Source organism: Macaca thibetana, chromosome 19 (assembly GCF_024542745.1).
Source record: "Macaca thibetana thibetana isolate TM-01 chromosome 19, ASM2454274v1, whole genome shotgun sequence".
In the NCBI taxonomy this organism is placed as follows: domain Eukaryota; kingdom Metazoa; phylum Chordata; class Mammalia; order Primates; family Cercopithecidae; genus Macaca; species Macaca thibetana.
This window is the reverse complement of record NC_065596.1, coordinates 43,051,060-43,066,284: the sequence shown is the minus strand read 5'-3', so window position 1 is coordinate 43,066,284 and position 15,225 is coordinate 43,051,060. Positions and strand designations below refer to the sequence as shown.

At 52.1% G+C, this 15,225-nt stretch overlaps 1 protein-coding gene across 1 annotated transcript in view; it reads left to right on the top strand.

The window, feature by feature from the left end:
- Positions 1 to 13,849, top strand: part of ECH1 (enoyl-CoA hydratase 1) — a 72,690-nt gene extending 58,841 nt beyond the window's left edge. Inside the window, exons 2-11 of the mRNA XM_050769260.1 lie at positions 3,456 to 3,526; positions 3,731 to 3,914; positions 4,058 to 4,146; positions 11,718 to 11,842; positions 11,929 to 11,977; positions 12,164 to 12,228; positions 12,772 to 12,842; positions 12,940 to 13,011; positions 13,270 to 13,420; positions 13,554 to 13,849. Of these exons, the coding sequence (XP_050625217.1) occupies positions 3,475 to 3,526; positions 3,731 to 3,914; positions 4,058 to 4,146; positions 11,718 to 11,842; positions 11,929 to 11,977; positions 12,164 to 12,228; positions 12,772 to 12,842; positions 12,940 to 13,011; positions 13,270 to 13,420; positions 13,554 to 13,658 (963 nt within the window). The 5' untranslated portion in view covers positions 3,456 to 3,474 and the 3' untranslated portion in view covers positions 13,659 to 13,849. The remainder of the gene's footprint in view (positions 1 to 3,455; positions 3,527 to 3,730; positions 3,915 to 4,057; positions 4,147 to 11,717; positions 11,843 to 11,928; positions 11,978 to 12,163; positions 12,229 to 12,771; positions 12,843 to 12,939; positions 13,012 to 13,269; positions 13,421 to 13,553) is intronic.
- The last annotated feature ends 1,376 nt before the right edge of the window (positions 13,850 to 15,225 follow it).

Sequence of the window (15,225 nt, the reverse complement as noted above, 5' to 3'; positions counted from 1 at the left end):
CAACCTGGTCCCAAAGGGTAATTTCCGGGTCTATTTTTGCTATTGTAAACAGCACTGTAACACATATCTTTACACAAATATCTTGGTCAACTTCACTGATACTGATCAGGAGGTAAATTCGTGCCAGTGGAATTGCTGAGTGGCCCATGCTTGTAATCCCAGCACTTCGGGAAGCCAAGGTGCAGACCACTTAAGGCCAGGAGTTTGAGACCAGCCTGGGCAACATGGCAAAACCCTGTCTACAAAAAATACAAAAGTGTGCCGGGCGCGGTGGCGCAAGCGCTTGTAATCCCAGCACTTTAGGAGGCTGAGGTGGGCGGATCACCTAAGGTCAAGAGTTCGAGACCAGCCTGACCAACATGGTGAAACCCTGTCTCTGCTAAAAGAATAAAAATCAGCTGGGCATGGTGGCACGTTCCTGTAGTCCCAGCTACTCAAGAGGCTGAGGCAGGAGAATCACTCAAACCTGGGAGGCAGAGGTTGCAGTGAGCCGAGATTGTGCCATTGTACTCCAGCCTGGGCGATGAAAGTGAAACTCCATCTCAAAAAAAGAAAAAAAAAAAATGTGGGCATGGTGGCATGCACTGTGCCTATAGTCCAAGCTACTCATAGGGGCTGAGGCAGGAGGATCGCTTGAGCTGTGATGGCACAACTACACTCCATCCTGGGCAAAAGGGCCAGACCATGTCTCAAGACATAAAGGATCTATATAATTGCAACATATGGTAGATAACTTCCCACTTGTATAGATGCAAACCTGTGAAGATGCCTTGCAATGGGGGGTACCACCTGGAAGGATCCTGGTTGAAGGATTTTGACTGCTACTGGAGGGAACAGGTGACTTGCAGAGGAGCAGTTCACAAACCTTGAAGTTTATGCATGTGTGCTTCAGAATAACCCACACTGGGAATTTAGTGTGAATAAAATTTTCTTTTTTGAGATGGAATCTTGCTCTGTCACCCAGGCTGGAGTGCAATGGCACAATCTCGGCTCACTGCAACCTCCGCCTCCCAGGCTCAAGTGGTTCTCCTGTCTCAGCCTCCCAAGTAGTTGGGAATTTTTTTTTTCCCCCAGAAAGTCTTGCTGTGTCGTCCAGGCTGGAGTGCACTGGCACGATCTTAGCTCACTGCAAACTCTGCCTCCCGGTTCAAGCAATTCTCCTGCCTCAGCCTCCCAAGTAGCTGGGATTACAGGCACATGCCACCATGCCTGGCTAACTTTTGTATTTTTAGTAGAGTGGGTTTCACTATATTGGCCAGACTGGTCTCAAACTCCTGAGATCCACCGGCCTCGGCCTCCCAAAGTGCTAGGATACAGGCGTCAGCCACTGCGCCCGGCCTTACATTGTTAACATTTAATGACGTCACAAAAGCGTCATTTAGCAGATAAACAACTTTTGCTTCACTATGGAACTTTCAATCTCTAGACAAGGAAAAACTACACTCATCTTGCAGCCATAAATAAAATCAAGTAGGGTTTATTGTTTTTAAGCCAGTCAAGGTGATAAGAAGTTAATTTTAGGCCAGGCGCGGTGGCTCAAGCCTGTAATCCCTGCACTTTGGGAGACCGAGACGGGTGGATCACGAGGTCAGGAGATTGAGACCATCCTGGCTAATGCAGTGAAACCCCGTCTCTACTAAAACATACAAAAAACTAGCCGGGCGAGGTGGCGGGCACCTGTAGTCCCAGCTACTCGGGAGGCTGAGGCAGGAGAATGGCGTGAACCCGGGAGGCGGAGCTTGCAGTGAGCTGAGATCCGGCCACTGCACTCCAGCCTGGGCGACAGAGCGAGACTCTGTCTCCAAAAAAAAAAAAAAAAAAGTGAATTTTACCAGTTTCTCTCCTAGCATCCAATTTCATTTCCTGTTAACAGTTTGAGTCTTCTTCCAGAGATATTATATACATATGCTGTATTCTGTGCATGTCCAGCATGTCCAGCTATACTTTTTTTTTTTTTTTTTTAAGACAGAGTCACTCTCTCACCCAGCCTGAAGTGCTGGAGCGCAGTGGCATGATGTTGGCTCACTGCAACCTCTGCCTCCTGGGTTGAAGCAATTCTTCTGCCTCAACCTCCCAAGTAGCTGGGATTACAGGCACCTAACACCACGCCCCGCTAATTTTTTTTTTTCTTTGAGACCAAGTCTCTCTCTGTCTCCAGGCTGGACTGCAGTGGCGCTATCTAGGCTTACTGCAAGCGCCGCCTCCCAGATTCACACCATTCTCCAGCTTCAGCCTCCTAAGTAGCTGGGACTACAGGCGCCCGCCAACACGCGCGGCTAATATTTTGTATTTTTAGTGGAGACGGGGTTTCACCGTGTTAGCCAGGATGGTCTCAATCTGCTGACGTGATGCACCCGCCTCGGCCTCCCAAAGTGCTGGGATTACAGGCGTGAGCCACCGCTCCCAGCCAGCAGTTTTAAAGTACTTTTTATGCCTTCGGATAGCTGGCTTTTACCAAGAGAGTTTCGCTTTTTTTTTTTTTAAGAACATGAACTTTTTTTTTTTTTTTGAGACGGAGTCTTGCTCTGTCACCCAGGCTTGAGTGCAGTGGCGCAATCTCTGCTCATTGCAATCTCCGCCTCCTGGGCTCAAGCCATTCTCCTGCCTCAGCCTCCCGCTGGGATTACAGGTGCCGGACACCGCACCCAGCTAATTTTTGTATTTTTACTAGAGACGGGATTTCGCCATGTTGACCAGGCTGGTCTTGAACTCCTGACCTCAGGTGATCCGCCTGCCGCGGCCTCCCAAAGTGTATTACAGGCGTGAGCCACGCGCCGGCCTAAGAATATGAACTCTGGAACCATGTAATCCTACTTTAGCCCTTCTGAAGCCCAGAGACCTTGAACCTCGTGTCTTCCCGTGCCTGAGTCAGTTTCCTCTGCATATAGTGGGAAACAGTACGACCTCCCGGTGGGAGTTCATATACAGTCAGCGCTTAATGTTGGCCCGTCTGTACTCATTCCTTTACGTGGGTAAACTCACAGTAATGCAAGTTTTATTTTTAGTTAACATGATATATACACATGCATGATGACAAGCTCTGCTGCCATTATGTCCTTGGACGTTTCAGCTGTCGCCAATTATTCCACCATTATGAAACAGCGGTGTCATGAACTTTAGCAGGAGCTATTTTCTTTTCCTTTTTGGACTGAGTCTCCCAAGCTGGAGAGCTGGAGAGCAATGGCTCTATCTCGGCTCACTGCAAGCTCCGCCTCCCGGGTTCACACCGTTGCAGGAGCTATTTTCTCAGGCCAGGTTCCCACTGGGGCAAAGGGTCCTTTTCTGAGCTTGGCTCTAACTATGTAAGGCAACCGGAACTCGGCTGCCCTTAGTAAAGATGGCGGGGAGAACGGCGTCTTTGCCTGTCAGGCTGCGGCATCGGTGCCCTCGCTCAACATGGCGGCCGTTTGTGCCCGCCCCTTCCGCTAACTGGTGGGTTACTCGGTCCCAACGCTGTAGACGAAGGCGGCGGCGATGGCGGCGGGGATAGTGGCTTCTCGCAGACTCCGCGACCTACTGAGCCGGCGTGAGTCACCTCTTGACTTATGGTGGTGTATCGCGCTGTCGTGCTGTTATAGCAGCTGTAGGACGGGGAGGCCCATCCGGGGTCACGAAGGGCCTGAGTCCCCAAAATTCAGGGGTGCGTGTGCTCCCTTTTGAAGGGCTCCCTAATTCTATAGGCCTGTGTCTTGGAGTCTGGGGTCATCAAAGGCTCTTCCTTTCTCCGCAGGATTGACAGCCTCCAACTACTCGGGCCTCAGTATTAGCCTTCGCCTCACTGGCTCCTCTGCACAAGAGGAAGCCCCAGACCACAGCTATGAGTCCCTTCGTGTGACATCTGCGCAGAAACACGTTCTGCATGTCCAGCTCAACCGGCCCAACAAGAGGAATGCCATGAACAAGGCCTTCTGGAGGTGTGACCTGCAGATCCTGGAGGCCTGCCTGCTGGGGGAGGCGGGGGCTGCGGGACTGAGCCAGAGTGGAACCTTGTGGGGAGATGGACATGAGGGCAGGGTATTCCCACCCCATTTGTAGCCCTTCACTCGTTGCTTCACAGAGAGATGGTAGAGTGCTTCAACAAGATTTCGAGAGACGCTGACTGTCGGGCGGTGGTGATCTCTGGTGCAGGAAAAATGTTCACTGCAGGTACCAGACGCTCTTCACACACCCTACCAGCCTTCCCAGCTCCTGGCAATAGACAGTGGAGCAGTGCTTCTTAATTAGGATTTTAAGCAGCTTCTAACTTACACTTTTTTTGCTGTTCGTTTTGTTGTGTTTGTTTGTTTGTTTTGAGGCAGGGTCTTGCTCTGTTGTCAGTCTGGAGTGCAGTGGCGCAAACTCAGGTCACTGCAACCTCTGCCTCCCGAGTTCAAGCAATTCTCCTGCCTGGGACTACAGGCGCGGGCCACCACGCCCAGTTAATTTTTGTGTTTTTAGTAGAGACGAGGTTTCGCCATGTTGGCCAGGATGATCTCGCTCTCCTGACCTCATAATCTGCCTGCCTCAGCCTCCCAAAGTGCTGGGATTATAGACGTGAGCCACCACTCCAACCCCTAACTTACAGTTTTATCTGTTTTTTGTGTGTGTGTGGTTTTTTTTTTGGGAGACAGGATCTTGCTCTGTCACCCAGGTTGGAGTGCAGTGGCCTAATCATAAATCACTGCAACCTCAAATACTTGAGCTCAAGCCATCCTCCCACCTCGGCCTCCCAAAGTGCCAGGTTTACAGGCAGGTGCCACCATGGCCAGCCCTATCATTTTTTTTTTAAAGGCCTAATTTAAAACATTCAAATATGAAAATTAGTCCAACAGAACATGTCGGGATCATAGGCTCTGAAGTCTGGGTTTCCATCCTGGATCTATGGCCATGAAGAACATGCTTAACCTCTCAGTCTATAGCTGTGTCAGCATATAATATAATAACATGCTTTCATGCAACTCTGCAACTCACTCATTGATTTCCAGTTACAGGTCAGTTGGATCTTTGGATTGACCCACTGACCTGTTCTTCAGATGGGAGAATTTCCACTGATCACAGTTACTGACTCTTTCCTCATCTCTGTTCTCCTGTAAAGCCCACCCAGATTTTTTTGTTTTGTTTTGTTTTGTTTGAGACAGAGTTTCGCTTTTGTTGCAATGGCGCAATCTCAGCTCACTGCAACCTCTGCTTCCTGGGTTCAAGTGATTCTCCTGCCTCAGCCACCCGAGTAGCTGGGATTACGGGCGTCTGCCACCACGCCCAGCTAATTTTTTGTGTTTCTAGTAGAGATGGGGTTTTACCATGTTGGCCAAGCTGGTCTAAAACTCCTGACCTCAGGTCATCCATCCGCCTAGGCCTCCCAAAGTGCTAGGATGACAGGTGTGAGCCACTGCGCCCAGGTACCACCCACTGATTTTAAATTTCAGATATTGTAGTTTTCAATTCTCCAATTCCCATTTGGTTCATTATTTATTTATTTATTTTGAGACAGAATCTCGCTTTGTCACCCAGGCTGGAGTGCAGTGACACAATTCTGCTCATTGCAACATCTGCCTCCTGGGTTCAAGCAATTCTCCTGCCTCAGCCTCCTGCGTAGCTGGGATTACAGGTGCCTGTCACCAGGCCTGGCTAATTTTTTTTTTTCTTTTTTATAGAAGGACTCTCACTCTGTTGACTAGCCTGGAGTGCAATGGCACAATCTCGGCTCACTGCAACCTCCACCTCCCAGGTTCAAGCCATTCTCTTGCCTCAGCCTCCCGAGTAGCTGGGATTGCAGGCAACCGGCACCATGCCTGGCTAATTTTTATATTTGTGGTAGAGACAGGTTCTCACTATTTTCGCCAGGCTGGTCTTGAACTCCTGGCCTTCAGTGATCTGCCCACTTCAGCCTCCCAAAGTGCTGGGATTACAGGAGTGATCCATTGTGCCTGGTCATTTATTTATTTTTTGTCATGCATGTTTTTCTTCCTGCCATTGAGCATAGTTATAATGACTGATTTAAAATCCTTGTCTTCTGGCCGGGCGCGGTGGCTAACACAGTGAAACGCCATCTCTACTTAAAAAAAAAAAAAAAAAAATCTGGGCGCCGTGGCTCACGCCTGTAATCCCAGCACTTTGGGAGGCCAAGGCAGGTAGATCACGAGGTCAGGAGATTGAGACCATCCTGGCTAACACGGTGAAACCCCGTCTCTACTAAAAATACAAAAAAATTAGCTGGGCGTGTTGGCGAGCGCCTGTAGTTCCAGCTCCTCGGGAGGCTGAGGCAGGAGAATGGCGTGAACCTAGGAGGCAGAGGTTGCAGTGAGCCGAGATGGCGCCACTGCACTACAGCCTGGGTGACACAGCAGGCCTCGGTCTCAAAAAAAAAAAAAAAAAAAATCCTTGTCTTCTAATCTCAACATCTGGGTCATCTTGGGGTCAGTCTCCTTATTATCTTTTTTCTTGAAAATGGCAGGCCGGGCTCAGTGGCTCACACTTGTAATCCCAGCACTTTGGGAGGCTGAGGCAGGTGGATCACTTGAGGTCAGGAGGAATTCAAGACTAGCCTGGCCAACATGGTGAAACTCTGTCTGTGCTAAAAAATACAAAAATTATCCAGATATGGTGGTGCGTGCCTGTAATCCCAGCTACTGGAGAGGCTGAGGCAGGAGAATGGCTTGAACCCAGGAGGCGGAAGTTGCAGTGAGCTGAGATCACGCCATTGCACTCCAGCCTGGCTGACAAGAGCAAGACTCTATCTCAAAAAAAAAAAAAAGAAAATGGCTTCACTTCCCTGTTTCTTTTTATTTTGAATTAGTTTGGATTGTTTCCTGGATGTTGGGATATAAGAATAAGATGTGGATATTCTGGATTCTATCATATAAGTCCAAAGAATGTTGAATTTCCGGCCGGGCGCGGTGGCTCAAGCCTGTAATCCCAGCACTTTGGGAGGCCGAGATGGGTGGATCACGAGGTCAGGAGATCGAGACCATCCTGGCTAACACGGTGAAACCCCGTCTCTACTAAAAAATACAAAAAAAAAACTAGCCGGGCAAGGTGGCGGGCGCCTGTAGTCCCAGCTACTCGGGAGGCTGAGGCAGGAGAATGGCGGGAACCCGGGAGGCGGAGCTGCAGTGAGCTGAGATCCGGCCACTGCACTCCAGCTTGGGCGACAGAGCGAGACTCCGTCTCAAAAAAAAAAAAAAAAAAAAAAATGTTGAATTTCCTGTTTTGGTAGCTTAGTTGGAATGAGTTTTTTTGGTTTTTCTCTTTTTATTTTTATTGTTTTGTAGAGGTGAGGACTTGCTATGTCACCCAGTCTGGTCTTGAACTCTTGAACTCAAGCGATCCTCCTGCCTCGACCTCCCAATGTGCTGGGACTGTAAACGTGAGCCACTATGCCTGGCCTCTTGCTGATTTACAAACCATACGTGCACCCCCAGCAAAAGATTAAAAAAATAATTCTTCAGCCTGGACGACAAACTGAGACCTCGTCTCTAACAAAAATTAGCTGGGTGTGCTGCATGACCACACTCCCACCTACTCTGGAGGCTGAGGTGGGAGGATGGCTTGAGCCAGGGAGGTCAAAACTGCAGTGAGCTGTGATCCTGCCACTGCACTCCAGCCTGGGCGACAGAGCAAGAGCCCATCTCAAAACAACAACAACAAAAACATAAATCTCCCAGCAAGAGATTAGGACAGAGGTGATACACAGAATTCGGGACTCCTCGCTCTGGCTCTGCCCTTTTTGGAATATCCCCCCTCACTTCCCGGCAGCTGTGGTCCCCTCGGACTCTATCCTGTGGCTCTTCAAGCCCAACTTCAGTCTGGCCTCAGGCTGAAAGCTTTCAAAACCATTTTCAAAAACACCGAGGGAGTGTTCTGCCCCTCTCCCGAGCGCCACTCCCTCCAGAATCTGCCCCGTGCCTTCAGATAATTGTTTGTGTCTTGTCCAGCCAGAGTATGTAGTTGTCCGTGGGAGGGTCGGCCCTTTAGGAGTGAACCAGAAGCAAAATATTTCCCACACTGATTTCTGCACAGGGCCCAGAGCCCAGTGCTGGGAACCCAGTCGTGACTGAGACAGTCCCAGGCCCTGCGGTCATGGCGTTCCCAACTCAGTGGGGAAGACAGACAGTCAACTCTTTCTGTTTTGTCCATTAACATCTTCCCAGGTCCCTTTCTTTCTTTCCCTCCCCTTCCTACCTCCTCTCCCTCCCTTCCCTCCATCCTCTCCCTCGACTACCTCTCCTCCCTCCCTCCCTCCCTCCCTCCCTTCCTCTTTCTTTCTTTCTTTCTTTCTCTCTCTCTCTCTTTCTTTCTTTCGAGACAGGGTCTCCCTCTGTCACCCGGGCTGGAGCGCAGTGGAACAATCTCAGCTCACTGCAGCCGTGGTGTCCTGGGCTCAAGCCATCCTCCCACCTCAGCCCCTCAAGTAGCTGGGACCACAGGTGTGCACCACCATGCACAGCTAGTTTTTGCATTTTTTGTAGAGGCGGGGCTTGCTATGTTACCCAGGCTGGTCTCGACCCCTGATCTCCAGCGATCCTCCTGCCTCGGCCTCCCAAAGTGCTGGGATCACAGGCATGAGCCACCGCGCCCAGCCTCCTCCTTTTTTTCTGCATCTTGCTCTGTTCCTCCTTTTGTTTATTTGTTCATTCATTTGACAAACATTCAGTGACACAGTCCAGGGCCAGAGCCCCCTCCTGGGTGCTGGAGATGTGGAATCGGGAGGCAGCCCCCATTCCTGACCCCTTGCTCTCATAGAGGTCATGTCTGAGAACAGAAAGATGAGGCTCTTTTCTGGCTGTGCCGGTCCCAGGTTCTCCATCTTTCAGCTCCCAGCTGAATGCAGCCGTCTCGTCTTTTTTTTTAAGCAGCAAGACTCCGAAGGCCAGAAAGAAGAAACAGCGGGTCATGCCATGACCCAGTAATAGAGTAGACCTACTAAATAGAGAAAGAAAAAGTTGGCCACAATTATGCAGCACTCACGGTGTGTCACGCCCCTTTCTAAGCACTTTAAACATATCAATTAATTCCAATCAGAGTCCACAAGACAGGTTTCGCTCTAAGCCCCGTTTAAAGGTGAAACAGATCCAGAGAGAGCAAAAATCTTACCCAATTCTCACAGCTTGTAAGTGGCAGAGCTGGGATTTTGGAACTCAGGCTGCCTGGCCATAGAGTCCTTGCTCTTTAACTGCTCAATGTCTGTCATCTCAGTAGCTGGCATGCTGGTTAAAAGTAAGGGGGACTTTGGCCTCAGGCAGTGATCTGGCTCCTACCACCGCTTGTCTTTTCACCTCTCTGTCCTGCCATATTCTTTTCTTTTTACTTTTTATTTTGGAGCCAGGGTCTCGCTCTGTCGCCCCGGCTGGAGTGCAGTGACGCGATCATAGCTCACGCATCTTAGCCTCCAATTCCTGGGCTCAAGCGATCCACCCACCTCAGCCTCCGAAAGTGCTGGGAGTACAGGCGACCACGCCCAGCCTCATGTGCAGCTAATTTTTTCATTTCTTGTAGAGAAGAGGTCTTGCAATGTTGACCCAGGCTGTTCTCAAAATCCTAGCCTCAAGCGATCCTCCTGCCTCTGCCTTCCAAAGTGCTGGGATTACAGGTGTGAGCCACTAAGCCCAGCCCCAAAATATTTGTTTATTCCTTTGCCTCCCCACGAGGACGGGGACTGTTGTCTATATTGGTAACCTATTCAGCAGCTCATGTGTGCCATGCCCTGTTCTAGGCACAGAGGATCCAGCAGTGGACAGAAAGACAAAAACTCCTGTGTTCTCAGAGCTCACATTCTAGAAAGGGAGTCAGGCCCTCAAGCAGATAAGGACATAGCGATAAGATAGGGAGCCATGCAGCCCAGAGGTAAGGCGGGATCAGGATGCAGGGGATGCTGCCACTGTTTAGCTAGGTTGGCCAGGGAGGGCCTCTCTAAGGAGGTGACCTTTGAGCTGTGGCTGAAGGAAGTGAAGGAGTCGGTGTGTGGCTGTTGAAGAGGGAGGGACAGTTGTCAGCCCAAAGGTCCTTGGCTCCCTCCCTCTCCTCCTCTGGATATTTTTTTTGAGACGGAGTCTCGCTCTGTCACCCAGGCTGGAGTGCGGTGGCCGGATCTCAGCTCACTGCAAGCTCCGCCTCCCGGGTTCACGCCATTCTCCTGCCTCAGCCTCCCGAGTAGCTGGGACTACAGGCACCCGCCACCTCGCCCGGCTAGTTTTTTGTATTTTTTAGTAGAGACGGGGTTTCACCGTGTTAGCCAGGATGGTCTCGATCTCCTGACCTCGTGATCCGCCCGTCTCGGCCTCCCAAAGTGCTGGGATTACAGGCTTGAGCCACCGCGCCCGGCCTCCTCTGGATATTTATTTACTCCAGGTCACCTCCTATTACTCCAGGTCACCTACTCACCGAGAAGATCCTGTAACACTGCAGCAGCCCTGTCCACGCATGCATGTGCATACACACACACACACACACACAGTTGGAGGGCAGTGTGCCCAAAGTACTAGGTTGTGAACGATGTTCACGCAGGGTAGTCATAACAAGGATGTTCCATTTTGTTCTAATAGCGACAGGAGGGAAAAAGAGGGTCTGGGCCAGGCACAGTGGCTCAGGCCTGTAATCCCAGCACTTTAGGAGGCCGAGGCGGGTGGATCACAAGGTCAGGAGTTCGAGACTAGCCTGGCCAACATGGCAAAACCCCATCTCTACTAAAAATACAAAAATTAGCTGGGCGTGATGGTGGGCGCCTGTAATCCCAGCTACTCCGGAGGCTGAGGCAGGAGAATCGTTTGAACCGGGAGGTGGAGGTTGCAATGAGCCAAGATCATGCCACTGCACTCCAGCCTGGGCGACAAGAGCAAGACTCTGTCTCAAAAACAAGAGCATCTGACCCAAGAAGGTGTCCCCTGGCTCCCCCGGCTGCGTGTGGGGACAGACTGGGGACACAGGTGGAAACGGAGAGCAGGGCGGGCTCATGGAGAACAACTGATGGAGGAAAGGTCAGATTCGGGATCATCTTGAAGTTGGAGCCACAGAAATTGCTGCATCCTGAGATGTTTCTCATCTCAGGAAACAGCAGCACCATTGACTGCATCGCTCACGCCGCAGACCCTGAGTCCCGGGTTGTCTGGCATCTTGGGGAAGAGCATGGTCTCTGGAGCCAGCTGCATGGTCCAGATTTTAAAATCCCACTCTGGCACGGCATGGTGGCTCACGCCTGTAATCCCAGTGCTTTGGGAGGCCGAGGCAGGAGGATCACTTGAGCCCGAGAGTTCAAGACCAGCCTGGGCACAGTCCCAACCACTCAGGAGGCTGAGGTGGGAGGATTGCTTGAACCTGGGAGTTGGAGGCTGCAGTGAGCCATGATCATGCCACTGCACTCTAGCTGGTGTAACAGAATGAGACCCTGTCTCCAAAAACATTAATGAGTTAATTTAAATAATTCACACTACTCACCAGCCAGTGTGACCCCTTGGGCAAGTGTTTAACCTCTCTGTGCCTTAGTTTACCCATCGGTAACACAAATAGTAATAGGACCTAGCTGGTAGGGTTGTTGTGAGGATTCAGTGAGTTATGACTCCACAAATGCTGGCTTTTATTTCCTTCCCACTCCACATGCAATCCCTCACCAAGTCCTGTGTGAGTTGTTTTTTCTGCCTTGGTGGTTTGGGGGTTCGAACCTGCTGCGCCTGGGTTCTGACCCCTGGTTGGGGCAATGGGTGGGGCCTGGGGGCCTGGGTGAGCTCTCCACGCCTTCTCACCAGGTATTGACCTGATGGACCTGGCTTCGGACATCCTGCAGCCCAAAGGAGATGATGTGGCCCGGATCAGCTGGTACCTCCGTGACATCATCACTCGATATCAGGAGACCTTCAGCGTCATCGAGAAGGTGACTCTAGGGGGCTGGAGGGCATCCCCCTCCATGCCCGCCTCCCCTGGGCCAGCCCTGACCCCACTCTTCCTGTTCCCTCTCAGTGCCCCAAGCCTGTGATTGCTGCCATCCACGGGGGCTGCATTGGCGGAGGTGAGTCTGTGGCTGTCCTCCTGCTCGGGTGCTCCCCGGGTCGGGCTGCTGCCCCAATGCTGCGGCCACTGGCCTCCAGCCTCAGCTCTGTCATGGGCCAGACTCTGTCCCAAGAGGCAGCCACATGTCCTGGGGGGCGGGGTTGGTTCTGGTGGTCATTCAGCGTCCCTGGCCTCTACCTCCTAGGTGTGGACCTCATCACCGCCTGTGACATCCGGTACTGTGCCCAGGACGCTTTCTTCCAGGTGAAGGTGAGCCATCCTTCTGAGCTCCTGCTTAGAGCTGGGGAGTGGGGTGGGGTTGGGGGGCCTGGAGTGAGCCCCGAGGGCTTCATGGAAGAGTCGGAGTTGAACCTGACAAAGTAAGACTTGCCCGTAGAGGAAGTCAAGAGGTGAAGTTGTGAATGGGTTAGATATGGGGTGGGGTTGAGGCTGGCAGTTGCCAGAGGCAGGGATTGCTCCTGGGGCCATACGGATGAAGGTGGGAGGCAGGATGGAGCCGCGGACACAGTAAAAGGGTCTCAGGTAGGGTGAAGAGGGCGCCTCTCTCATGACAGATGGAGCTGCCCTGAAGGGATGGGAGGGCGTGTGAGTGGGAAGGCGGGCTCTATTCTAGGTTGAAGGAACTTGCCTGAGCCAGGAAGCTGCCTGGGCAATGGAGTGGGACTTTGGAGGAAGTCCCTGGGGTGAAGGTGGGACGGGACTCTCCAGTAAACATGAAATTTCATGGACGTTGCCGTTGCGAGGGGCACAGTATTGGGCAGAAACCAAACACTGACCCGGTTCCTCCCCCAGGAGGTGGACGTGGGTTTGGCTGCCGATGTAGGAACACTGCAGCGCCTGCCCAAGGTCATCGGGAACCAGAGGTGGGTGCAGGGGGTGTGGGTGTGTGGGCGGGGCACCCCAGAGCATCTCGCAGCCCCGGGGTGACAGCCACCTCCTGATGCACGCTCCTCTTTGCAGCCTGGTCAACGAGCTGGCCTTCACCGCCCGCAAGATGATGGCTGATGAGGCCCTGGGCTGTGGCCTGGTCAGGTAGGGCCATGGCCCTGGTGGCTCAGTGCTGGGGGCAGCCAGGCCTGGAGGGGTGGAGGCCTCCTCGCTCGAGAATTCCAAGTGGCATCCTTTCTTGGCGAGGTCATTTCTTTAGTGTGGGGTCAGTCCCCTGCTCCCATTGGGCTGTTTCTCTGGGGTCTTGGGCCTTCCTCTGTGAGTGGCCACTTCTTCATCTGCGGGAGGCTGGGGGAGAGAGCCCTTCCCAGCCCACCCGGTCCCTGATCTCTTTGGCTGCAGCCGGGTGTTCCCAGACAAGGAGGTCATGCTCGATGCTGCCTTAGCGCTGGCGGCCGAGATTTCCAGCAAGAGCCCCGTGGCGGTGCAGAGCACCAAGGTCAACCTGCTCTACTCCCGCAACCATTCGGTGGCCGAGAGCCTCAACTATGTGGTAAGGCGCTTGCTCCAACCAGTCACAGCCCTCCTCTAACCCCAGGGACTAACCAAGGCTCAGGGTGCCGCATGCTTCATCCTGATTGGCCCCTGCTAATCTGTCTCCTCTTTCCCAACACCCTCGGTACCAGGCGTCCTGGAACATGAGCATGTTGCAGACCCAGGACATCACCAAGTCGGTCCAAGCTGTGACTGAGAACAAGGAACTGAAAAGCGTCACCTTCTCCAAGCTCTGAGAGCTCTCGCATCCCGTTTCCCAGCCAGGGGGCTGGCCTTGTCCCACCTCATCTGCAGAAAGGGAGGATGGGCGATGACCGTTGTCTCTATGCCTTCTCACCCAGTCTCCCAGTTTATAACTATATGACAATGACTTCCTCAAGCCCAAGGCCTTATCTTCACCCCACGAACAATAAAGCAAAGTAAAGAACCCGGTGATCTTCTTGGAAAGAGGAGAGGTGGGAGGGGCTGGGATGCCCCTGGGGGCTCCAGAGACCGCAGTCCTGAAGGCTGGGGCTAGAGGTTGGATGCATGAGAATGGGTGGCATGGAGGTGATGGCCATTCAGACTGGCAGCGGGCAGGCGAGGGGCACAAGGGAGCCAGGGAAGGAGGGAGTGAGCAAAAGTCGCTGGGCTCCCCCTGGGTTGCAAGGCTTCCCGGTCTCCCTGCCTGCCCTGGGGTTGAGGGTGGCGTTCGTGCCCTGCCTGGCACCTCTCACTGCACAGCACATGGGATCTGGTGCTGGCATCTGGCTGGGATTCCCTTGTTACCAAATCTTGAGCCTCATTTCTTTAAAACTTTGGAGCGCTGGGCACGGTGACTCACACCTGTAATCCCAGCAGTTTGGGAGGCTGAGGCAGGTGGATCGCCTGAGTTCAGGAGTTCGCCACCAGCCTGGCCAACATGGTGAAACCCCGTCTCTACTAAAAATACAGAAATTAGCTGGGTGTGGTGGCAGGTGCCTGTAGTCCCAGCTACTGGGGAGGCTGAGGCAGGAGAATCCTTGAACCTGGGAGGTAAGGTTACAGCAAGCCAAGATCATGCTGCTGCACTCTAGCCTGGGCGACAGAGCGAGACTGTCTCAAAAAAACAAAAAAACGACAAACAACTTTGGGGTTTCTGGCCGGGTGCAGTGGCTCATGCCTGTAATTCCAGCCCTTTGGGAGGCTGAGGCAGGCTGATCACTTGAGGTCAGGAGTTTGAGACCAGGCTGGCCAACATGAGAAAACCTGGTCTCTACTAAAAATACAAAAATTAGCCGGATGTGGGGCATGCCTGTAATCTCAACTCTTCAGGAGGCTGAGGCAGGAGACTCGCTTGAACCCGGAAGGCAGAGGTTGCAGTGAACCGGGATGGTGCCACGGCACAGCAGCCTGGGTGATAGAGCAAGACTCTGTCTCAAAAATGAACAAACAAAACAAACAAACAAAAACTTCAGGGCTTTTTATCCGTATATCTTCCCAATCTTTTGGATTTACGTTTGGAATGACTGCAAGAGACCAAGCATTAATGTAATGACTTCTATATGCCAAGTCCTGTTCTGAGCATTTATTATCTTAATGATCAAGGACTCTATGAAGTTGATACTATTATGATTATTAATATGACTATTATTGTTTTTAGTTTTAGAGACAGGGTCTTAGTCCGTCACCCAGGCTCGAGTGCAGTGGCATGATCATAGCTCGCTGTAACCTTGAACTCCTGGGTTCAAGCAATCCTCCTGCCTCAGCCTCCCGAGTAGCTAGGCATACAGCTGTGTGCTACCGTGTCCAGCTAATTTTTATTTTTATTTTTTAGACATGGGG